Genomic DNA, 26,349 nt, shown 5'->3' with positions numbered 1-26,349 from the left:
ATTTTTGTGCCTGTCCTGATGAGTGCAGGATGAAAAGCTTTGATGGTATGTTTTTTTTTCCTCAGTAAATAATCCAATTTTTCATTGTTGCTCACTGTGACTCAGATGAAAATCTGACCTAACTAGCAAGGTGGAAAAAGGGAACTATTAAACGTTATATACCCAGACTTCTTAAAGGCATTCGATAAGGTGCTACACGAGATTAATTTGCAAGATAAAAATGCATGGAGTTGGAGGTGATATATAGTGTGGATAGAGGATTGATTAACGGACAGGAAACCAACAGTAGGCAGAAATAGAACATTTTCAAGTTGGTAGATGATGAATACAGAATGTCACAGGGGCCAGTGCTGGAGCCTCGGTTATTTACAATCCATATTAATGATTTAGATAGAGAGATGAAACATAGAAACTAGGAGGAGGCCTTTGAGCCTGCTCTGCCATTCATTTTGATCATGGCTGATCATCAAATTCAACATCCTCATATCCCTTGATCCCTTTAGCCCCAAGAGCTATACCTAATTTCTTCTTGAAATCACACAAATTTTGGCCTCCAATAGATTCTGTGGGAGTGAATTCCACACATTCTCCACCCTCTGGGTGAAGAAATTTCTCCTCGCCTCAGTCCTGAAAGGTTTATCCCTTATCCTCAAACTGTGACCCCTAGTTCTGGACTCCCCCCACCATTCTTCCTGAATTTATCCTGTTAGAATTCTATGAGTGTAATATATCTAAGATAGCTGATGATACAAAGATAGGAGAGAAAGTAAGTGGTGGGGACACAGGCTGCAGAGAGATATAGACAGATTATGTGAGTGGGCAACAAGATGGCAGGAAAGTATGAAGTCCTTCACTTCTGGAAGGATAGAAAAGCAGAATTTTTTTTAAAAGCTAAGAGACTTGAGTGTTTGTACAAGGAATGCAGAGACTGGGATCTACTAACTTGCCCACCATGGGATCAGCGCAGGTCTGACAACAAATCTCTGACCTCAGGCGAGGTTGTAAAATCCCACCCAGAGAGTTGGCGTGCAGGTGCAGCAAGCAATCTGGAAAGCATGTTGGCCTTTATTGCTAGGGGATTGGAGTGCAGGAATAAAGATGTCTTGATAGTTATACAGGGTTTTGGTGTGACCACATCTGGAACACTGAGGTTTTGATCTCCACACTTGAATAAACTGGGCTTGTACTCGTTAGAGTTTAGAAGAATGAGGGGAGATCTCATTGAGACGTATAAGATGATGAATGGGATGGATAGGATAGAGGTGGAAAGACTCTTCCCGCTCAAAAAAGACAGTAGGACTAGGGGACACAGCCTCAAGATAAAAGGGGGGCGGTTTAGAACGGAGTTGAGGAGGAACTTCTTCACTTAAAGGGTGGTGAATCTCTGGAATTCTCTGCCCGTTGAAGTGGTGGAGGCTGCCTCGCTAAATATTCTTAAGACACGGGTTGATGGGTTTTTGATAAGAGAGGGGATTAAGGGTTATGGGGAGAGGGCGGGAAAGTGGAACTAAGCAGCGACAGATCAGCCATGATCTTATTGAATGGCGGGGCAGGCTCGAAGGGCCAGATGGCCTACTCCTGCTCCTATTTCTTATGTTCTTATGAGAGAAGCTGAACTTACTTTGGAGGTCATGATCTGGAGATGTGTTGAACTAGGGTGGGCACAGTAAGAAGTCACAACACCAGGTTAAGATCCAACAGGTTTATTTGGTAGCGCAAGCTTTTGAAGTGCTGCACCTTCATCAGGTGAGATGAGGATTGGGCTCACAAACAGGGCATATATAGACCCAAACTCAATTTACAAGATAATTGTTGAAATACAAGTCTTAACAGGTAATCAAGCCTTTACAGGTACAGACAATGTGAGTGAAGAGAAGGTTAAGTACAGGTTAAAGAGATGTGAGTTGTCTGCAGCCAGGACAGTTAGTGAGATTTTGCAAGCTCAGGCAAATCATGAGGATTATAGATAGTGTGACATGAACCCAACATCCAGTTGACGGCATCCTTGTGTGTAGAACTTGGCTTTAGTTCCTTGGTGATTCTGCATTGTCGTGTGTTGTGAAGGCTGCCTTGGAGAGTGCTTATCCAAAGATCAGAGGCTGAATGCTGTTGACTGCTGAAATGTTCCCTGACAGGAAGGGAACACTCCTGCCTGGTGACTGTCAAGCGGTGTCCATTCAACCGTTGTTGTAGCTTCTGAATGGTCTTGCCAATGTACCATGCCTCGGGACATCATTTCCTGCAGTGTATAAGGTAGACAATGTTGGCCAAATTACAAGAGGTGGCACAGAGAAGGTTCACTAAACTGGTTCCTGGGATGGGGGGGTGCCCTGCGATAAGCTCAGCAACTTTTGGGTCTGTTTTCTTTGGAATTTTGAAGAATGAGGGATGATCTCATTTTGAGGGGCATAAGATTCTGAAGGGGCTTGATTTGAGTAGACTCAGAATTGTTTCCACTGGTTGGGTAATCTTAAAGGTGGGGGCATGGTCTGGGGAAAAGGAAGTCAACCATATAGGACTGAGATGCAGAGAAATCACTTGACAGAATCTTTGGAATTCTCCACCCCAGAGAGTTGTGGATGCTTCATCACTGAGTAAATCTCAGGCAGGAACAGACAGATTTTTGGGGATAAGGGGAGCAGGTGGGCAAGTGAAGTAGAAGCCCTGGCTCCTATTCAATAGTGGAGGGCAGCACAGTGGTTAGCACTGCTGTCTCACAGTGCCATGGACCCAGGTTCGATTCCTGGCCTTGGGTCACTGTCTGTCTGTCTCTTCTACTGTGTGGGTTTCCTCTGGGTGCTCCAGTTTCCTCCCACAGTCCAAAGATGTGCTGGTTAGATGGATTGGCTGTGTTAAATTGCCCCTTAGTGTCAGGGAGACTAGCCAGGGTAAATGCTTGGGGTTGTGAGGATAGGGCCTGAGTGAGATTGCATTTGGTGTAATTTTATGGGCTGAATGGTTGCCTCCTGCGCTCTCATTTTAATGAGAAGGCTCAATAGACCATAAAGTCTACTCTTGCTCCTCCTACTTATGTTCCTGTGAAGAACTGCAGAAATGATCCCACTCGAACCATTTCATGACATGGTGTATTTGAGGAGGAACTTCTTCGCTCAAAGGGTGGTGAATCTCTGGAATTCTCTGCCCATTGAAGTGGTGGAGGCTGCCTCACTGAATATATTTAAGTCACGGATAGATAGGTTTCTGATGGACAAGGGAATTAAGGGTTATGGGGAGAGGGCAGGAAAGTGGAACTGATCCACTTCAGATCAGCCATGATCTTATTGAATGGCGGGGCAGGCTCGAAGGGCTAGATAGCCTACTCCTGCTCCTATTTCTTATGTTCTTATTTGGATAATGAAGTGGTGTGTCTAACTGATTATTTATGGTGAGATGTATGCTGATGAAGAAAGATAAAACAACCTCCTTCAAGTGGAAGTCAACCATTGACACCAGTGGGATTTTCTGGGTCCCACTGCAGTGAATAGATATTTGGCTGAGTGCCAAGGTCTCCATCCTCACTGGCAGCAGTGATGGAGTGTGAACGCCACAATATTCCGGCCAGTATGTTGACCTGCCAAATCACATTTATTTGGAGCAAAGCAATATTTTGATTGGAAAAAATATTCATCTTTCAATGTGTTGAGAAGAAACAGATCTCTATGCCTGAGTTTGCTGTTTGCCAGCGTTCCTGCACATCGCAATGTTCACGGTAACGCAAAGTGGCAAAGGAGTTTATATAGAATCATAAAAGTTTACAGCATGGAAACAGGCCCTTTGGCCCAACTTGTCTATGCTGCCCCCCCTTTTTTTTTTAACCATTTAAGCTAGTCCCAATTGCCCACATTTGGCCCAAATCCCTCTATATCCATCTTACCCATGGAACTGTCTAAATGCTTTTTGAAAGACAAAATTGGACCCACTTCCACTACTACCTCTGGCAGCTTGTTCCAGGTACACTCAACCCTGTGTGTGGGAAAAAAATTGTCTCTCTGGATCTTTTTGTATCTCATAAATTAAACCTTTGCCCTCTAGTTTTAGACTCCCCTACCTTTGGGAAAAATTAACTATCTAGCTAATCTATGCCCCTCATTATTCTATAAGATCAGCCCTCAGTCTCCTACGCTCCAGAGAAAAAATTCCCAGCCTATCCAGCCCCTCCTTTTAACTCAAACCATCAAGTCCCAGTAGCATCCTAGTAAATCTCTTCTGCATTCTTTCTAGTTTAATAATATCTGTTCTATAATAGGGTGACCAGAACTGTACACAGTATTCCAAGTGTGGCCTTACCAATGTCTCGTACAACTTCAACAAGACGTCCCAACTCCTGTATTCAATGAAACCAAGCATGCCGCCTTCACCACTCTGCCCACCTGTGACTCCACTTTCAAGGAGCTATGAACCTGTATCCTTAGATCTCTTTGTTCTGGAACTCTCCCCAGTGCCCTACCATTAACTGATTAAGTCCTGCTCTGGTTCAATCTACCAAAATACATCGCCTTGCATTTATCTAAATTAAACTCCATCTGCCATTCGTTAGCCCACTGGCCCAATTGATCAAGATCCTGTTGCAATCCGAGATAACCTTCTTCACTGTCTATTATGCCACCAATCTTGATGTTGTCTGCAAACTGACTGACCATGTCTCCTAAATTCTCATCCAAATCAATATAAATAACAAATAAGTGGACCCAGCACTGTTCCCTGAGGCACATTGCTGGTCACAGGTCTCCAGTTTGAAAAACAACTCTCTACAACCACCCCCTGTCTTCTGTCATCTAGTCAATTTTGTATCCATTTAACTACCTCACCTTGGATCCTGAGAGATTTAATCTTGTGCAACAATCTACTATGCAGTACCTTGTCAAAGGCCTTGCTAAAGTCCATGTAGACAACATCAATTACACTGCCCTCATCTACCTTTTTGGTTACCCCTTCAAAAAACTCAATCAAATTTGTGAGACATGATTTTCCACTCACAAAGCCATGCTGACTGTCCCTAATCAGTCCTTGTGTTTCTAAATGTCTGTATGTTCAGCATAATTGCCTAGTCAAAATAAGACTTGGAGTGATGGAGGTTTACGGTGTGGAAACAGGCCCTTTGGCCCAACTTGTCCATGCTGCCCTTTTTCTAAACCCCAACACTAGTTCCAGTTGCCTGCATTTGGTCCATATCACTCTATACCCATCTTACCCATGTAAATATCTAAATGCTTTTTTAAAAGACAATTATACCTGCTTCTACTACTACCTCTGGCAGCTTGTTCCAGACCTTAATTAAGAAATTGTTAAGTTAAGAAATTTAACCTTAGTTAAGAAATTGCCCCTCTGGACACTTTGGCCTCTCTCCCCTCTCACCTTAAACCTATGCCCTCTAGTTTTAGACTCCCCTACCTTTGGGAAAAGATGTTGACCTTATTTATGCCCTTCATTATTTTTTGTGTGTAAAATCCCATTTTGGAACAGTTTGTGTACAAGACTAAATAGAAAGTAAAAATGCAAATAGGACAGGCATTAAGTTGTCATTTTACAACTTAGATTTTTAAGTTCCAAATTTGGAGCAGTGCTGTAGCACAATTTAAGTAAGTTCTATATCGTGTATTTTTTTTCAGAGGAATGAGCCAGTACAGTAAAGGGAATGCAACTTGGAGGCTGCAGACTGCTTGTTTGGCTTTTTAAAATTCTGTTTCTTCCTAATATGGTAAAAGTGCTGACTGGTTGTTTCCCTGTGATTGAACTTTGAGATTACGGTTGTGATACAGTCGACACATCTGCTCAGTTGGAGAGCAGAATTACTGACCAGCGTTACGCTGCCAAGGATGGCCCCCAAAAAAATTAGGCAGCAAATCAATTCACATTGAACTCAGAGTTAGCTGGTTCTTGGCAAAGTGTAGCTGTTCCCAATTCTTAAACAGTCTGCTTGTAAAATGAAATGTTCCAACGTGGAACTGGAATGGGAAAATAAAATCTCCATCATTCATACTTTCAAATTAGTATATAAGCAAGAGGTGGCACAGCAATTAGCACTGCTGCCTCACAGTGCCAGGGTCTGGGGTTCAACTCCCGGCTTGGGTCACTGTCTGTGTGGGTTTCCTCCGGGTGCTCCAGTTTCCACCCACAGCCCAAAGATGTACAAGTTAGGTGAACTGGCCATGCTAAATTGCCCCTTCGTGTCAGTGGACTAACTAGAGTAAATGTATGGGGACAGGGCCTGGATGGGATTGTAGTTGGCACAAACTCAATGGGCCGAATGGCCCCCTTCTGCACTGTTGGAATTCTATGATTTAAATCTTGCCCCTCGTATCTTAAACCTATGCCCCCTAGCAATTGATACTTCCACCCTGGGAAAAAGCTTCTGACTATCCAGTCTGTCCATGTCATAATCTTGTGGACTTCTATCAGATCGCTCCTCAACTTCCATTATTCCAGTGAGAACAAACCAAGTTTCTCCAACCTCTCCTCATAACTAATGCTCTCCATACCAGGCAACATCCTGGTAAATCTTTCCTGTGTCCCTTCGAAAGCCTCCACATCCTTCTGATTCTTTTGCCTGATGAAGGAGCAACGTTCTGAAAGCTTGTGATTCCAAATTTTATCGTAACTTCATTATGGTGTGACTGTAAGCCTACTTGTGATTAATAAATAAACAGCCACAACAGATCAGCCATGATCTTATTGAATGGCGGGGCAGGCTCGAAGGGCTAGATGGCCTACTCCTGCTCCTATTTCTTATGTTCTTATGTTCTTATGTACTCGTTAGAGTTTAGAAGAATGAGGGGAGATCTCATTGAGACGTATAAGATGATGAATGGGATGGATAGGATAGAGGTGGAGAGACTCTTCCCGCTCAAAAAAAGACAGTAGGACTAGGGGGCACAGCCTCAAGATAAAGGGGAGGCGGTTTAGAACGGAGTTGAGGAGGAACTTCTTCACTCAAAGGGTGGTGAATCTCTGGAATTCTCTGCCCGTTGAAGTGGTGGAGGCTACCTCGCTAAATATTTTTAAGAAGCGGGTTGATGGGTTTTTGATAAGAGAGGGGATTAAGGGTTATGGGGAGAGGACGGGAAAGTGGAACTGAGCCACGACAGATCAGCCATGATCTTATTGAATGGCGGGGCAGGCTCGAAGGGCTAGATGGCCTACTCCTGCTCCTATTTCTTATGTTCTTATGTTCTTATAAACTTGTTGAAGTTTAACCTGGATATTGTGAGACTTCTATCTCGTAGTACTGATGGATTATGGCTTTTCAATGTCATCTCTTATCCCTTACTAGGGGTGAGTTGCTGTTAAAAGTTTCCACTGACAACATAAACCATAAGAGCATTAGTTGAAGCCATTGATGATCATTACAGCACAAAAGGAGGCCATTCAGTCCATCAGCTCCATGCCAGCACTCTGTAGCAACTCATTCACTCCCACTTCCCCTCTCTTTATCCCTGTGTCCATTTCCTTCAAGGGCCTGTCCAATTTCCTTTTGCACTGTTGTAAAAGCTTAAGTTTGGGTTTCTGATCTGTGTTTGCAGGTCAGTTAAGCAACTTGCATTTATTATAGAATTTTACCAATGTTTCTCAAGTCAAGTTTGTTAGGAAGAAATAGTTTTCCAAGAAAATGTTTTGTCACAGCAACTTGGACTTTTAAAAAAAAAACTTTTGTGTTTTACCCCTTTATAAACACAAATGTCCCAACAATAACACATCTGGTTTGATACACAACTTGCACAGCAGTATATCATGAAATGTGAACAGGGTGCCTTACAAATTTGCCAAATAGTGGGTGTGATTTTCTTTCCTGTTTACCCAATGAAGTTTTATATTGTTCTTGCCAGCCAATGTTGCGTTGCTCTTTTTATCTGTATTCTATTCATATTTCATATTATGCTGAGAGTCACTGTGCCAGAATTATTCACAACCTCCCAGTTATGTAACTTTTATGATTATCTGTAATTCTACTCTTGCTCTATGGGTTTCTCCCATAAAATCATTGTCGATTGTCGTAAAAACCCATCTGGTTCATGAATGTGATAAATAAAACACATTTTACAGGAAAGATGTTATTAAACTGGAGAGCGTGCAGAACAGATTCACAAGGATGTTGCCAGGACTCGAGGGACTGGGTTATAAGGAGAGATTGGACAGGCTAGGACTTTTTTTTTCTTTGGAGTGTAGGAGACTGAGGGGTGATCTTATAGAGGCATATAAGATCATGAGAGTTATGGTTTGGGTGATGCACTCAGTCTTTACCCCAAGGTTGGGGAATCGAGAACTAGAGGAGATAGGTTTGAGTTAAGAGGAGAAAGAATTAATTGGCTGATGAGCAACTTCTTTACACAGAGGGTGGTATGTACGTGTAATGAGCTGCCAGAGGAAGTGGTTGAGGCAGGGACATTGACAAAATTTAAAAGGCATTTGGACAGATACATGGGTAGGAAAGGTTTAGAGGGATATGGGCCAAATGCAGGCAAATGGGGTTAGCTTAGATGGGCATTTCAGTTGGCATGGACCAGTTTGGGCTGGAGGGCCTGTCTCCGTGCCATTGCCAGGGATTCTATAAGTGAGCTGTAGTGCGAATCCAACTGATAATCTTCAAGTGCTGTAGACTCTATAACTCTTTGATTTTATTTAGTACTGTCACATGTATTAGTATACAGTGCAAAGTATTGTTTCTTGCACGCTGTACAGACAAAGCATTCCGTTCATAGAGAAGGAAACGGGAGAGTGCAGAATGAAATATTACAGTCGTAGCTGGAGTGTAGGGTCTATGCATGTCCTTTAGGGAAGGAAATCTGCCATCCTTGCCTGATCTGTCCTACATGTGACTCCAGAGCCACAGCAATGGGGAATAAATGCTGGCCCAGCCAGTGACGTGTACATCCGATGAAGGAATAAAAGAAACCACGTATTCCCTGGCTAAGAGACTTAAGACAGGCAGCTTACAGGCCTTAATACTCCACAGCTAGCCACTTGGAACAATGTCAGAGTTTGTTGTAGCTAAATCCTTCCTTCTGCTAGGTTGAAGAGCTTGCTGTATGGGTGATATCCCAGACCTGTATATTTTTTTTTCTGTTACTTTAGTGCACTCTAACCTGTGTGTGCTGCTGCCCCATTTCACAGCCTTGATCAATCCTCCTCCATCAGAGAAGTTGGCCTATCTTCCAGTATCGTAGCCAAGTGTAGAGGAGTAAGCATCAGCTTGCTGCAGGCTGGATCTCCCTTCCGTTTATTTCACTTCCATTTAAGGTAGTCGTTGATTCTAAGTTACAGTAAATCGCCAATGCAAAACACTGAGGAGATAAACAGGAAACTGGAGGAATGTTTAAGCATTTATTTGCAGATCCCAAGAGAATACTTAGTAAACGTTCCCAAGGCACGGGTTTACTGATAAAAAGTGCTGATAGAGGCAAATTTCCTAAAGGGGGTGGTGTCTTGTGTGTTAGAAATGAAACCTCCTAGTTTACTGTCTAGAACCAATCGTAAAGCTGAACATATTTATTGCTGATTGCGTGTCTCCCAGCAAGTTGAGATGGGAAATGCTGTAAACTGCAGATAGTTGCAGGAATTAATTTGGCACTGCCTGTATACATAGGAAGTTATTAAAATCATGATAAATACAAATAAAATCAGACAATGTCTTCTGACTGCTCTGTTTACTGGTTGTCCTTGAACAAGAGACAAAGAAGCAAAACAGTTTATTTCAAATTTCTCTTACTCATTTGTGGGACGTGAGTGGTGCTGGTTGGCATTTTGTTGCCCTTGGAGGGCAGTTGAGAGTCAACCACGTATGTTATGGCTCTGGAGTCACACGTAGGCCAGACCGGATCAGGACAGATTTCTTTCCCTAAAGGACGTTAGTGAATCAGAGGGGTTTTTCTGACAATTGACAATGGTTTCATGGTCATCAGTAGATTCTTAATTCCAGATAATTTTATTGAATTCAAATTCCACCATCCACCATGGTGGGATTCGAATCCAGGTCCCCAGAACATTAGCTGAGTTTCTGGATTAATAGTCTAGCGATAATCCCGCTAGGCCATCATCTCTCCGGGGTAGATAACTGTGGACCTTTTGCAGCTCCATTGACTTTGACTTTTGGGGCAGCACAGTGGTTAGCGCTGCTGCCTCACAGCGCCAGGGACAAGGGTTTGATTCCTGGCTTGGGTCACTGTCTGTGCAGAGTTTGCGTATTCTCCCCGTGTCTGTGTGGGTTTTCTCCCTGGTGCTCCAGTTTCCTCCCATAGTACAAAGTTGTGTGGGTTAGGTGCTAAATTGCCCCTTAGTGTCAGGGGGAACTAGCTAGGGTAAATATATGGGGTTGTAGGGATAGGGTCTGAGTGGGATTATGATCAGTGCGGACTCGATGGGCTGAATGGCCTCCTTGTGCACTGTAGGATACTATGATTCTACTGTGACTAAAGTGATGTGTACTATTGTGAATGTTAAAAACCCTGCATTCTTAGATCAAGCTGAGAGATGCCATCTGAATGTTAAATCATACTTTAGCCTGGAATAAAATGTCTCAGACTAGGCCCTAAGCTCTGGAATTCCCTCCCTTCAGCTCTTCATCACTGCCTCACTTTCTTATTACATCTGTTTGACCAAACTTTTGGTCATCTGACCAAACATCCCTTATTTGGTTGGGTGATATATTTTGTTTTATTATGCTCTAGTGAAATGCTTTCCAGATGTTTTATGTTTAAAAACACTATAAAAGATAAGTCATTGATTTAAATAATAACTTCATTCACGTCGCAATACTGATTTTTGGCTCCATCAGAGGATCGTGAGATTCCATCTAAAAACTCCCAAATTCAGTCTGGCTTTCACTCAGAATCTTCCACGTTGAATCATAGAATCCCTACAGGGCAGGAGGAGGGCGTTCAGCCCATCGAGCATGCACCGACCACAATCCCACCCAGGCATTTACCCTGCTAATCCCACCCCCGCCCGACAAAGGGCAATTTAGTATGGCCAATCAACCTAACCCACACATCTTTTGGACTGTGGGAGGAAAGGGAACCCACGCAGATACGGGGAGACTGTGCAGACTCCACATAGACAGTGACCCGAGGCCAGAATTGAACCTGGGTCCCTGGCGCTGTGAGGCAGCAGTGCTAACCACTGAGCTACTATGTCTCCGACGTGGAGAGAGGCGATCATTAGTATGGAAAATATCTCTGATGGTTTCCCTGTCACTTGCCCCTAATGGTCACCTCGAGAATACTATTGGTTAACGTTTAGGAGTAAATTGCCAAATGCTGTCTTGGGGTTAGTGCAAGGGAAAATAGGGAGATCTTATCACTGTAATATAGTTTTATAAAGATTCCTGTGTGATTTATTTTCCTTCTTTTGTGTGATTGACTTCAACATCTGTTAAGAATGAAGATCCGCTCGTATTAATCTAAAATGTTTGTGCAATAATTCAATTAGCAATGTTCTGTATTTCCAGAGTCTTGGGGTGAAATTGGTTTAGTGGTAAAGCGGACTGCCAGCAGATGGCTGGATTGTTTTACAGTGTGCATATTCACTTCAAAGAGAAACGAATCAGGAATCGTGTGACACAGGAGAATTCACCATGATCCCATTAACCAACAATTCCACCCCCAACCCTTGCTTCATATTACTCAGCAGAAGCCAGTCCAGAGAATAACTTTATTGAGATTTGACATGCTTCAGATCTTGGTCAAAGCTACTTTTGATGCAGAAGCTTTGGACAAATGTCACATTCTCCTGAAGCCGCTGCAACTAGAGTCCAGTATCCTTTTTTAGAAAAGGCAACATTTGTTGACATCCACAGGAACATAAGAATTGGGTAAATTCACTCCTTCGAGCCTGTTCTGCCATTCAATCAGATCATGGCTGATCTCTCCCTGGTCTCAAAACCACCTCCCTGCCTGTTCCCCATATACCCTTATCATTTTTTATTAGAAATATATCTATCCCCTCCTTAAAATAATTCACAGATTCGGACTCCACTGCACTACGGGGCAGCGAGTTCCAAAAATTCACCCCCCCCCCCCGCCGCCCTCTTAGAGAAGTAGCTCCTCCCCATCTCATTTTTAAATTTTATATCATCTCAGCCTATTCCTGTGACATTTTGTTCCAGATTGCCCCACTAGAGGAAACATTTGGTCTACTTTGAGTTTATCGATCCTTTTTTTTAAATTTTATACCTCGATCAGAACCCCTCTCGTCCTTCTAAACTCCAGCGAGTACAAACCCATCTGCAATCAGAGGCAGTAGTAGAGCTGGGTACGGTTTTTGAGACAGTTACATGGGTGAGATGGGTATAGAGGGATGTGGGCCAAATGCGGGCAATTGGGACTAGCTTGGGGGTAAAAATTGGGCAGCGTGGACAAGTGGGGCCAAAATGCCTGTTTCCGTGCCGTAAACCTCTATCTCTGATATTGCCCAGTAAGAAGACTCACGACACCAGGTTAAAGTCCAACAGATTTATTTGGAGTCATGAGTTTCGGAGCGCTGCACCTTTGTCAGGTGAGTGGAGAGGTAGGTTTCACAAACACGGCATACCTGATTGAAGGAGCAGCGCTCCAAAAGCTCATGACTCCAAATAAACCTGTTGGATTTTAACCTGGTGTCATGAGACTTCTAACTGTGCCCACCCTAGTCCAATGCCAGCAACCCCACATGATCATAGAATCCCTACAGTGCAGAAGGAGGCCATTCGAGTCATCAAGCCTGCACTGACCACAATCGCACCCAGGCCCCGTTCCCACAATCCCACCTATTTAGCCTACTTATCCCCCTGATATTAGGGTCAACTAATCATGGCCAATTAACCTAACCCGCGTATCTTTGGAGCATGGGAGGAAACCCACGCAGACATGGGGAGAATGTGCAAACTCCACACAGATGATGACCCAAGCCAGGAATCGAACCCGGGTCCCTGGCACTGTGAGGCAGCAGTGCTAACCACTAAGCCACCGCGCTGCCCCTCTGATCTGATATTGCTGAGTGAACAGGTTAGAGGGTAAGCAGCAGTGATCTGATGTACTGAATTGCTGATGGCATTTACATTACACAATTGTAGTATTGGGGTTACCTCAACCCCATTCTAAACATTCTTTTTGCTTCTAATCAGTGAAACAAAAGTTCACAAGTCCTGCAATCTAGGATTGGTTTAATTTGCTCCAGAGTAACTGGAATTGAGATTGGATTCATTCCATCTGTTCTCAGTGACGTCACTGGGAAACCATCAAGTTGCGACATTGTGTTCTGAATCACAGGAAAAAGCTGACCAGAACTGACCCATCTTGCTGAATCATACTGCCCACGCCATCTCTCCATCTTCTGAGCTGGCTTAATATAGTGATAGATTTCTGTGGGCTTTCCAAATTCTCTCTCACACACATATTCACTGGAAGGAGAGACAAAAACATTTTTTTTTGAAGCACTTCCCCAAGTGCATTTTTCAACCAACTGCACCATAAGTGCATTTGAAAGAAAAATGTTACAGCAAGTTTTTTATTTTGGCAAAGGTCGGAGGGGGGGAGTGGGGGAGAACAATCTATTTGTCTCAAAGTTTGTTAGGGTCCCGGTGCATTCTCTACAGTAATTGTGCCATCTCATAAATAAACCAACCAATCCAAGTGGAGTTGGTGCTAAACCTGGAATGAGAACTGGCCTCCGAGCGTCTTCACTTCCGCTATCTAAACCCAAACACAAATTAAACCAATTCCTCAAACACGAATCAAAAAGTTTCCCACTCCCTCAGCTGAATCACAAGAACCTTCTGACCAGAGATACACCGCTATCAGCTGTTGACCTTTTAAAGTTATCTTCACCAACTAAGCCACGGAAATTAATAATGACTGTTCAGCGTTGTTTAAACAGTGCAATGATTATAAAACTCCAAGAACGTTGCTCGTGAAAGGCTGCACAACCCAAGTTATCTTGGCGGAGATTTTAATTGTCCCCCATTAAAGATGATGCTGTCAGCTATGGTAGTTTCCTAAGTAATTGAAGGGATTGGTGACTGCACAGCATTGGGGGATTTGCAAGGTTGGAAAAGGGTGCAAAAAGGCACAGAATGGGACACATCCAAAAATCAAAATAAATTACGGCACTAACTTAACTCAAAGGCAGTGAAATGTCCCAGTGTGTTACGCAAGACTGCCATGGTTAAAGAGCCATGATGTGGATATGCCGGCGTTGGACTGGGGTAAACACAGTTAAAAAGTCTGACAACACCAGGTTTCAGTCCAACCGATTTATTTGGTAGTAAATTTACTACCAAATAAATCGGTTGGACTGAAACCTGGTGTTGTCAGACTTTTTAACTGGTTAAAGAGCAGTTAGGCCAATGAGCCTCACAACTGTGGTGGGCAAATTGTTGGAAGGTATTTTGAGAGACAGGATCTATAGGCATTTAGAGATGCAAGGACTGATTACGGACAGTCAGCATGGCTTTGGGAGTGGAAAATCATGTCTCTCAAATTTGACTGAGTTTTTTGAAGAGGTAAGCAAGAAGGTAGATGAGGTCAGTGCAGTTGATGTTGTCTACATGGACTTTAGCAAGGCCTTTGACAAGGTACCGCACAGTAGGTTGTTGCATAAAGTTAAATCTCACGGGATCCGGGGTGAGGTATCTAAAATGGATACAAAATTGGCTTCTTGACAGAAGCCAGGAAGTGGTTGTACAGAGTTGTTTTTCAAACTGGAGGCCTGTGACCAGCATCACAAGATTATATCAGGGTACTCAGGGCTGAAAGGGTTAATGTATGGGACAGGAGAAATAGTACCACCCACATAATGATGCAAGAGGGACAGAGACTCACGTGACTCAGAGTCGAGATGGAGTAGGCTCATGGCTTAGGCTGAATCAGATCTGTAGTTCTACATCTGTAAACAGTTATGTTCACCCAATAAACCAGTTATTGTCCAGACATATCTAGGCCTCTGCAACCATTCCTTTGCCAGGCACAACAAACATTACAACACTCATTACACTAATGGATATGGAAAAAAAACTCTTTGCAGTGTGCAATTGGTAATGAATTGGGATTACCAGCACCACTGACTTGGATTAGTATTTTTATATTCTTCCCTTGTACTAAATGAGGGAATTTGATTCTTTAGAGTGCCTGAACCATAGTTAATGATCAGATTCCCTTATTGTGAATCATTGTCACCATATTGGATGAGTTCCTTGCCGATCTCCTAGCTTATACCTTACAAAGCTCTGTTGTCCACATCCTAACTTGTTCATTCATGACTCCTGTGCTCACTGATTGACAGTGGATCCACAGATAAAAGCAAAATACTGCAGATGCTGGAATCTGAAACAGAAAATGCTGGAAAATCTCAGCAAGTCTGGCAGCATCTGTGGAGAGAGAAGAGAGCCAACATTTCGGGTCTGGATGACTCTTTGTCAGAGGATCTGAACCACTGTGATGAAGGTTCATTGAGACTTGAAACATTGGCCCTATTCTCTCCCCACAGATGCTGTCAGACCTGCTGAGATTTTCCAGCATTTTCTGTTTTTTTTTGTACATTGGATCCCAGTCTGGCAATGCCTTGGTTTTAAATTCTCATCCTTGCTTTCCAACCATTCCGCGGCCCAGTATCTCCTTCCATCTGTAACCCAATCCAGCTCTACAAAGATCTTTGTGCTTCTCCAATTCTTGTGCATCTGATTTTAAAGTCACCTGACCATGACGGCCATGCCTTCAGCTGTGCAAACTCCCAACGCCATTTCGCCCTCTCTCCTTCTTTAAGATGCTTAACTGTCCTAACATTCCCTTTTATATGGCCTGGTGTCAAATTATTTTCCTGCTTTCTCCCCATAACCCTTAATTCCCTTGTCTATCAGAAACCTATCTACCTGTGATTTAAATATATTCAGTGAGGTAGCCTCCACCACTTCAACGGGCAGAGAATTCCAGAGATTCACCACCCTTTGAGTGAAGAAGTTCCTCCTCAACTCCGTTCTAAACTGCACCCCCCCCCCCCCTTATTTTGAGGCTGTGCCCTCTAGTCCTGCTATCCTTTCTAAGTGGGAAGAATCTCTCTACCTCTACCCTATCCATCCCCTTCATTATCTTATACGTCTCTATAAGATCCCCCCTCATCCTTCTAAACTCCAACGAGTACAGACCCAGTCTATTCAGCCTCTCCTCATAGCTCAACCCCCTCAACTCCGGCATCAGCCTAGTAAACCACCTCTGCACTCCCTCCAAGGTCAATATATCCTTGCGCAAGTGCGGCAACCAAAACTGCACACAGTACTCCAGCTGTGGCCCTGTACAGTTGCAGCAAGACCTCCCTACTTTTATATTCTATCCCCCTCGCTATAAAGGCCAACATTCCATTCGCCTCCTTGATCACCTGCTGCACCTGCAGACTGGGTTTTTGCGATTCGTGCACAAGGACCCCCAGGTCCCTCTGCACCGTAGCATGCTGCAGCTTTTCGCCTCTTAAATAATAATCCTTCCTACTATTATTTCTACCAAAGTGGATAATCTCACATTTGCTAACATTGTACTCCATCTGCCAGGTCCTCACCCACTCACTCAGCCTGTCCAGATCTCTGTGCAGACTTTCTACACCCTCCATGCAATTTGCTTTTCCACTCATCTTTGTGTCATCAGCAAATTTCATTACCCTACACTTAGCCCCCCCCTCCAGATCATCTATATAAACAGATTCTAGCATTTTCCCAACTACAGTCGCTAAACTAACCAGCCTATAATTCCCTGCCTTTTGCCTGCTACCTTTTTTAAACAGCGGCGTAACATTAGCCATTTTCCAATCTTCTGGCACTTCCCCAGAATCCAGCCAAGTTTGGTAAATAATCACCAAGGCCTCCGCTATCACGTCTGCCATTTCTTTCAGAACCCTGGGATGCATTCCATCTGGTCCCGGGGACTTGTTTACCTTCGGTCCTGTTATTCTATCAAGCACTACCTCTCTAGTGACAGTAATCTCATTAAGGACCCCATTTCCTACCATCCTTCTATCTTTAATATCCAGCAAGCTATATATGTCCTCCTCCGTGAAGACCGAGGCAAAAAATTTATTTAAAGCCTCAGCCATTTCCTCATCGCCCTCTGCTAAATCCCCCCTCTCATCCTCCAAGGGTCCAATATTCACTGTAGCCAGTCTTCTCCTCTTTATATATTTGTAAAAATTTTTACTGTCTTTTTTTTTATATTTAGAGCTAGTTTAGCTTCATAGTCTATCTTTCCTTTCTTTATCACCTTCTTCGTCATTCTTTGTTGTTTTTTAAATCTTTCCCAATCTTCTAATCGCCCACTATTTTTAGCTGCTCTGAACGCATCAGCTTTTAATTTAATACTCTCCTTTATTTCCTTCGATAACCACGGCTAGTTATCCCTTCTCCTGCAGTCCTTCTTTACCATCGGAATATATTGCTGCTTAGTACTGAAAAAATCTCCTTCAAGGGTGGCACAATTGCACAGTGGTTGGAACTGCTGCCTCACAGCGCCAAGGACCCGGGTCCAATTCCGGCCTCGGGTGACTGTGCAAACCCTGCACATTCTCCCCATGTCTGCGTGGGTTTCCTCCGTGTGCTCCGGTTTCCTTCCACAGACCAAAGATGTGCGGGTTAGGTTGATTGGCCATGCTAAATTGCCCCTTAGTATCAGAGAAACAAGCAGGGTAAATAGTGGAATTAATGTCAGTGCAGGATTGATGGACTGAATGGCCTCCTCTTGCACTGTCGAGATTCTATGAAATTCAACCTCTATATCCACTTGACTTTATTGTACAGTAAAGTATTGACTTGTTCAGCCTCTGATCTACTATTTAATCTGCGTGCAGTTCTGAATCTTAAAAATCTCTTCCTCCATAGTGCCCAGTTCTCTTTCTGGTCTGGCTTTTCCACGTGGCCTGCATCAATCTGGCAAGGTGAATTTGGAATTCATAAACTCTCCAGTGATCTGCCTGAAGTTAGTTTTAAATATCTGTGGCAGTAATGGAGTTTCCCAGTATTGATCAGACTTTTGTTAATACCTGCTGTAGTCACTGACCCTTTGGGTGACTGGTCCTAACTTCACAGAATCTTAGAGATTATTATTAAATGTTGATTGAAAAAAAACTGATAGCATTAACACCAAAATAATCCAGTACCTCGCTGGGCAATGTGAGCAAGGCTTGGAATGTTATTTAACTAATCCTCAATTTCACTGAAGAATTCGTGCTTTGATATCAGTGCAAATGAAAAAAATATTTCAACTCCTATCTCAAAGTAAAAACAGTGTGGAATTCTAATGAGAGATAGCAGAGACCTTGATTGTAGCTATTTGTGCTGAAACCCTTCTGAATCCAGTGGTGTTGAGCCCAAATGTTTGTTGGGACATTTTAGAAAGTGGTTACAGAATGTTGCATGTTGAATGTTGCGTGTTAAATTGGTGAACACTGTCACACTAAATGGGCTGACGTAAATCAACAATTCATTGTACACTGTGCCTGAACAATCTTTTCCTGTTTGCTTTTATGAAAATGGTGATGAAATGCATTAGCTCCTGATCCACAATGAGCTTGTTTTGGGTTATTGGTGTAGACTAATTTCACTGGCGCTAAATCCAGATTACACTCTCTAAATTTAATGAACATTTTAAAACTATTTGATTTATTATTGTCACGTGTTGGGATACAGTGAAAAATATTGTTTCTTGCGTGCTGTGGCACAGTGGTTAGTGCTGCTGCCTCACAGCACCAGGAACCTGCGGTTCGAATCCCGGCTTGGGTCACTGTCTGTGCGGAGTCTGCACATTCTCCCGGTATCTTCATGGGTTTCTTCCGGGTGTTCCCACAATCTGAAAGACGTGCCGGTTAGGGTGCATTGGCCATGCTAAATTCTCCCTCAGTGAACCCGAACAGGCGCCGGAGTGTGGCGACTAGGGGATTTTCACAATAACTCAATTGCAGTGTTAATGTAAGCCTACTTGTGACAATAACAAATTTTTTTACAGCATACCATTCGTAGAGAAGGAAAGGAGAGGGTGCCGAATGCTTCAATGACGTGAATATGTTCAAACAAAACAGAGTAAATGCATCTGTGTTTTCATTTCTAGATGGTAAAAACATGAAGGGATATGGGAACTGTGCAGGAAAATAGCACGATAAGATTATCAACCAGGCTCAGAGGGCTGAATGGCCTACTCCTGCTCCCATATACTTTCCTTTTTCAGCCAGGAAAGCCAGAAGTCATAAAACCCGATCATGTGTTGTGCAGCATTCGATTGTAAAACACAATGGGTGGAATTTTACGAGACTTTTTTTTCAAAGTATCCAGCTAGTGTGAGAATGGGAGAGTTGTAGATTCATTTTTTTTCTTTGTGTTTTCACACCCATTCTTACGCATTCTGCCTCTGAAAAGATGGGCTAGTCAGTGTCTGGCCAGAGAGACTGTGAGCGGGGCTTAACCCACCAGACAGCCTGCAGAGGGAGGTATTGCGCATGTGCAGACCTCCTGATACTGCACATGTGCATTAGCAGATAGACAGAGAGAGCTGGCAGGCCCCTGCTACTTCAGAGAGGCCTTCTCTCCGCCTCCTGCCCCCATCCCATCGATGGGCAGGGCGAGCAGGTAACATTCCACCTCCCATATGGTTGTAACCTCTCGTTTAAAATGTAAATGCTAATTTGGTCATTTATATCTAGAAAGCTAATGGATTGTGAGTTATAACCTCAGGCAGTGTGGGTATTTCCTGGAGCTGAGTTTGATGTTTTAAAAAGTGCTCAGTTCAAAGTATCCATATTTAACAATCAAACTGCAACTCAAGTCAACAGCCATCATCTTTACATCTTCACAAAGCTGCCAATGGAATTATGCTAATATAATATCAGTGTAATACTTTTCTTTCCCAACTTTCACCTTTGTCGATCCAAAGGCCTTGGGTCTCGGCTGGGATATAATTCTTTGCTGGGCAACTTCTTGGGTAACTTGGCTAAGTTTACTTATTAGTCACAAATAATGCTTACGTTAACACTGCAATGAAGTTGATGTGAAATTCCCCTAGTCGCCCACACTCTGGCACCTGTTTAGGTCAGTGCATCTTTCAGAATGGGGGAGGAAACTGGAGCACGCGGGGGAAACCAACACAGACACGGGGAGAACGCACAAACTCCACACGGGCAGTGACACAAGTCAGGAATTGAACCCGGGTCCCTGGCGCTGTGAGGCAGCAGTGCTGCTATTATTCACCTGTGAGTCTTGGCAATAAATATCAATGTATTCAACCATTCAGGGTATGTCAGCCAAGTGAAATCCTGTCCTCATCATGTCTCCGTATGTCAACCGCACACACACACATGTAAATGCACATGCACAAAGACAGCTAAGAATGAAGCCAATTCCATTGTGTTTGACAACAAGGGGACAGGCATTGGAGGAGATTCATTGTTGGTCTTGGGATATGGCTAACATTGGCAAGACCGCATTTATTGCCCATCAACATTTACACTGAAGGCTCAACAATGCAATCAGGATTGACTAGTCAATTGTTTGATTAAAGGTGAAGGGAAACAAACCAAGATAGAAAAGCATTTAAAGAAGTTATGAACAAATTTGGCTTAATTTATTATGTGGTGAGACTCCCCTGTTGTGAATGAATTTATAGAAAATAGGTGGAGTAGGCCATTTGGCCCTTCAAGCCTGCACCACCGTTCAATATGATCATGGTTGATCAGGTACTTTCAGTATCCCATTCCCACTTTCTCTCCAGACCCCTTGATCCCTTTAGCCACAAGGGGCAAATCCAGTTCCCTCTTGAACATATCTAATGAACTGCCCCCAACAGCTTTCTGTGGTAGAGAATTACACAGGTTCACAACTCTCCGAGTGATAAAGTTCTCCCTCATCTCAGTCCTGAGTGGCTTACCCCTTTATTCTTAGACTGTGACCGCCTAGTTCTGGAATTCCCCAACATTGGGAACATTCTTCCTGCATCTAATCCTGTATAAACTTCACATTGACCCTTACTGGGTCACAAGATGGAATAGTTTGGCTAAATAAATATCCAGTCCCATCAGGATTCTATTTGTTTTTGTGAGATCCCCTCTCACTCTTCCAAATTCCAGTGAGTACAAGCCCACTCAATCCAATCTCTCTTCAAATGTCAGTTCTGCCATTCCAGGAATCAGTCTGGTGAACCTTTGCTGGACTCCCTCAATAACAATGTCCTTCCTCAGACTAGGAGACTGCTGATGAACAGATTTTGAAATTAAATCCCTCAATTTGTGAAGCTAGGTGAATTAATGAGTGATAATTTAATTATTTTTCTAAGGGTTCTCGTGCACTCCAGGCTTATTGGTGAACTAAGCAACAAATCTTTGTGTTAGAATGCAAATGACAGACTGTAGAAAATTCACCCACTTTCAGGTTGTAATTGGAATCCTTTCTTTTACAGATCGTGAGGATCAGTCAATATTGTGCACGTGAGTAAAACTCTTTCCCTTTTAACTCTTTGTAACATTTGCTGTTTTATTAAACGTGTTTAGAATGGATCATATTTGACTCCTCTACACATTACTCTTCAGTACTACAGAAGTGGTGAAGGAGGGAGGGATGGGGATTGGGATCTGCAGAATTCATTCACTGTGGGGTTGACATCAAAGAACTGCAAAATAAATAATGCAAATGTAATCTTTAAAAAGATGTACAATCAAGAACTCCAACCAGAGCGTGTTTCAGAAAAGTAGCTCGCATCTTAGACTACAAGGCATAGGAAAAGAAGTAGGCTGTTCGGTCCATCAAGTCTGTTCTACCTCTCAATGAGATCATGATTGATCTGATGTGATAATCGCAACTCCACTTTCCTGCCTTATCCCCGTAATCCTTGATTCCCTTACTGATTAAAAAATGTCTTTTTTATTTCTGGGATGTGAGTGTTGTTGGCTGGGCCAGCATTAATTGCTATATAAAATGTGGTTAGGCTACCTTTGGAGTATTGTGTGTAGTTTTGGTCATCACGCTGAAAGGACATGGAAGCTTTGGAGAGAGTGCAAAGAAGGTTCACCAGGATGTTGCCTGGTCTCGAGGGTGTTGATTATGAGGAGAGGTTGAATAAACTAGAATTGTTTTCATTGGAAAGACGGAGGCTGAGGGGAGACCTGATAGAGGTCTACAACATTGAGAGGTATAGGCAAGGTGGATAGTCAGAGGCTTTTTCCTAGGGTGCATGTGTCAATTACAAAGGGCACAGATTCAAGCTGAGAGGGTGGAAGTTTTTCGCGCAGAGAGTGGTGGTTGCCTGGAATACACAGCCAGAAGAAGTGATGGAAGCAAGCACATTAGCAACATTTAAGAGGCATCTAGTTGGGTACATGAATAGAGGGATACGGACTGAGTAAGGACAGAAGGTTTTTTTTTTGAGCATCATGATTGGCACAGGCTTGAGGGCCAAAGAGCCTGTTCCTGTGCTGTACTTTGTTCTGACAGGGATAAGTATTGGTTCACTTTTGTTTAGTTTCTATGTGAAGTAACGATGAGGCTTTGGGTTTACAGTTGGTGGTTAGTACAGTGCGACAGACCAGTATAAATATGGTATAGGAAAACAAAGGGGATTGTAAATTACTGTAAAAGGTCTTGGTGGTTCTTCACTTTTTCTCCGAGATGCTGAGTTATGAAAGACATTGCCTAATATGGAGCAAAGCCAGACAAACCCAGAAGGCTCCACTGTTCTTCGCTGAGTGACTCTTCAGTCTGGGTGTCACGAGGAGTGCAACTATTGGCCTCAATTTTTCCTAAGCTGAAACTGGAAATGTGTTTCCAGCTTGTGCCAGCTAAACTTAACTTATCGAGCTTGCTCAGTGACTCCTACACAATGCACATCAGCAGGTGAGAGCAGATATTGGCTCAGCTGGGATGCACAGAATGGTAACCAAGATTTCCAACCTTTTTGTTTAGGCTTGCGTGTGAGGAATGGCTGGAGGAGTTCGACACTTCAATGGAGGAGAAAAATATTATGACTGCTTTCATTTAAATACATTACAACTCCGACTAATTAGTTTAGGTTTCAATTTAAAGGAGGTCCCCCAGATTGATTCTGGGGATGGAAGGATTGAGGTATGAGGAGAGATTAAAGTTTGGGCTTGTACTCGCTGGAGTTTCGGAGGATGAGAGGGGATCTGGTTGAGCTGTATAAAATTTTAAAAGGGATTGATAAAGTAAACGTGGATCAGATGTTTCCCCTTGAGGGGAAATCTGGAACAAGAGGTCACAGGTATAGGTTGAGAGGCGGTAGATTTAACACTGAGATGAGGAGGAGCTACTTCTCACAGAGAGGGGGTGAATTTGTGGAACTCACTGCCCCCAGAGCGTGGTGGAGTCTGAATCACTGGTTACAAGAAGGAGATAGATATATTTCTAATAATAAAGGAAAGAAAGATATGGGGAACAAGGGGAGATCAGCCATGATCTGATTGAATGGCACAGCAAGCTCAAAGGGCTGAATTTGCCGACTTTTGCTCCTAATTCCTACGTCCTTAAGGAAAACGTCAGAACACAAATCACTGTCAGGGTTGGATAGAATGCAGCTGTCAATTGTGTGATAGTTGCCGTTAATGTTGGGATCATAATGAAGTATTCGCATTTCCCATTTCATAAGCAAATACCAGATTCCTGTGTGTGAGAGGCGGGTGGGGGGGTGGAATTCTTTGGTGGTATTCCAATGTGCTCAGTTTGTACAGAGAGCCAAAAACTGAGCAGATTAGGCATTGCAGAGTGAGACGCCCTCTGTGTGGTCAAACAAACTATCACACATTCAACCTGTTCAGAAGAAGCAGGTGGTGCTGGAGAGACTACACTGGGGAAGTTGGAATGTTGGCCGCCGTGGTGACCAGATTTTCCTTCTGCATTGGAGATTTCTGTACGTTACTGTGGTGATTGTCCCCTTTTAATCTGCAGAGTGACCCGGGGAACCAATGTAGGAGCAGGGTGGGGGGATCATCCTGGTGAGTGTAGCCTGCTGGACTCAGAGTCACTTCCAGACCTGATGGCAACCATGAGGCTGTAATCCTCTGTATAGTTTTAATCTGTAAATAAACCATCCTGTTTTCCCTAAACTGGTAAACGAGCGTCTTTACAATTATGGAGACTGCACTTAACAGGGACAGGAGGAGACCATTTATTGGGGGTATAAACAATCAAAGGCAAACTGATTAATTGCAGGGAATTCTAGAAACTGGGAAACTAGTTTAAGAAACGGCGAATGAAATTTGATGCCCGCAAGTGAAAGGCAATTAAATGGGCAAAGAAATGGTGGAACTGTTCTTTAAATGGTGCTGATATGACAAGAGGAAAGGAAATTGTGGGTAAGAGTGGACAGATGTTCAAAACTATCTGCCCAACAGGAAATAAAGAAGCCAAGTAGAAGTGCAAGTTGTATAGAGTGGCTGATCCCATCGGAAGTGTAGCGTGCAATTCTGGTCATCGCATTATAGGCTTGTTTGTATAAGAAACCATGAAACCAAGAGCATGATGCTGCAAGAGACATCTACGTTACAAAGAAACCATTACAAAATCCCACGCCCTCTCCAAATTTTCTCTGGAAGCTCCATAGCTGTTGACCCAAGTCAAAGCAAGTATCCCTGGATTTTTATAGTAGACTTTAAGTCTATAAAAGAAATATTGTTTAATTGGATATGAATAAGTTTAGAATTTGTTTCATTTTGTGTTTAAAGATTGCTCGACAGTTAAACTGTTTTACTTTGTTTTGGATATATTTAAACCTTATGAAGAAAGCTTGTTTTGATAAAAGATAAGAAGTCTCGCAACACCAGGTTAAAGTCCAACAGGTTCATTTGGTAGCAAAAGCCACAAGCTTTCAGAGCGCTGCCCCTTCATCAGGTGAGTGGTATTTCAGTTCACAAACAGGGCATATGCAGACACAAACTCAATTTACAAAATAATGGTTGGAATGCGAGTCTTTACAGGTAATCAAGTCTTAAAGGTACAGACAATGTGAGTGGAGAGAGGGTTAAGCACAGGTTAAAGAGATGTGTATTGTCTCCAAACAGGACAGTTAGTGAGATTTTGCAAACCCAGGCAAGTCGTGGGGATTACAGATAGTGCGACATGAACCCAAGATCCCGGTTGAGGCTGTCCCCATGTGTGCGGAACTTGGCTATCAGTTGATGCTCAGTGACTCTGTGCTGTCATGTGTTGTGAAGGCCGCCTTGGAGAACGCTTACCAGAAGATTAGGGGCCGAATGCCCGTGGCTGCTGAAGTGTTGGGGAACTCTTCAGTGGTCACGGGCATTCGGCCTGTGATCTTCAGACTGAGATGGTGAATGTTTGAAATAAAGTTCCCACGCAGGTGATTGAAGATGAATACAAGAATGATACCTGGATTCAGCAGTTTTTAAAATGATTTACACAAATATTTAGCAGCAAAAGCTCAGTGAACTGTGATTTTCCTGTCTTGAACTCTGATTTCCCACTGAAAAAGCTGAAGTATTTTCCAACCCCAGCCTGACTCGGACTGGCTGGCTGAGTGGGCAAATACAATATAATGTGGATAAATGTGAGTTATCCATTTTGGTGGCAAAAACATGAAGGAAGGTTATTATCGGAATGGTGGCAGTTTAGGAAAGTGTAACATGACCTGGGTGCCGTGATGGAACATTGGCTGAAGGTTGGCAGGCAGGTACAGCAGACGGTGAGGAAAGCCATTGGCATGCTGGTCTTCATAGCAAGAGGATTTGCGTATAGGAGTAAGGATGTCTTGCTGCAGTTATACAGGACCTTGGTGAAGCTCCACCTTGAGTATTGTGTGCAGTTTTGATCTCTTATCTGAGGAAGGACATTCTTGCTATTGAGGGAGTCCAGCAAAGGTTCACCAGACTGATTCTGGGAATGGCAGGACTGACATGTGAAGGGACACTGGATCGACTGGGCTTGTACTCACTGGAATTTAGAAGAATGAGAGGGGGTCTCATAGAAACATATAAAATCCTGATGGGACTGGACAGGCTGGATGCGGGAAGAATGTTCCCAATATTGGGGAAGTGCAGAACTAGGGGTCACAGTCGAAGAATAAAGGGTAAGCTCTTCAGGGCTGAGTTGGGGAAGAACTTCTTCACTTGGAGAGTTGTGGACCTGTGGAATTCTCTAGCACAAAGCTGATGGGGCCAGCTTGTTTGATATGTTCAAGAGGGAGCTGGACGTGGCCCTTGTGGCTAAAGGGGTCAAAGGGTATGGCGAGAAAGTAGGAGTGGGATACTGAGAGTCCATGATCATATTGAATGGTGGAGTGGGCTTGGAGGGCCGAATGGCCTACTCGTGCACCTATTTATTATATTTCTATATTTATCCGGATGTCTGTGTCAGTAATGTGTATTTGGCTCGTGACTGGTTGTAGGGAACCAGGA

At 43.3% G+C, this 26,349-nt stretch overlaps 1 protein-coding gene across 3 annotated transcripts in view; it reads left to right on the top strand.

Moving 5' to 3' along the window:
- The window catches only part of myh11b (myosin, heavy chain 11b, smooth muscle), a 161,161-nt gene that overhangs the window by 32,930 nt on the left and 101,882 nt on the right, over window positions 1-26,349 (top strand). For all 3 annotated transcript variants that reach the window (XM_080207029.1, XM_080207028.1, XM_080207030.1), the window contains exon 4: window positions 21,387-21,414. In XM_080207029.1, coding sequence (XP_080063155.1) covers window positions 21,387-21,414 — 28 coding nt within the window. The remainder of the gene's footprint in view (window positions 1-21,386; window positions 21,415-26,349) is intronic.

This window comes from Carcharhinus amblyrhynchos, chromosome 18 (genome assembly GCF_965287045.1).
Source record: "Carcharhinus amblyrhynchos chromosome 18, sCarAmb.v2.hapA, whole genome shotgun sequence".
Classification (NCBI taxonomy): Eukaryota; Metazoa; Chordata; class Chondrichthyes; order Carcharhiniformes; family Carcharhinidae; genus Carcharhinus; species Carcharhinus amblyrhynchos.
The sequence above is the reverse complement of the archived record's forward strand: the minus strand, read 5'-3'. Positions and strand labels throughout refer to the sequence as shown.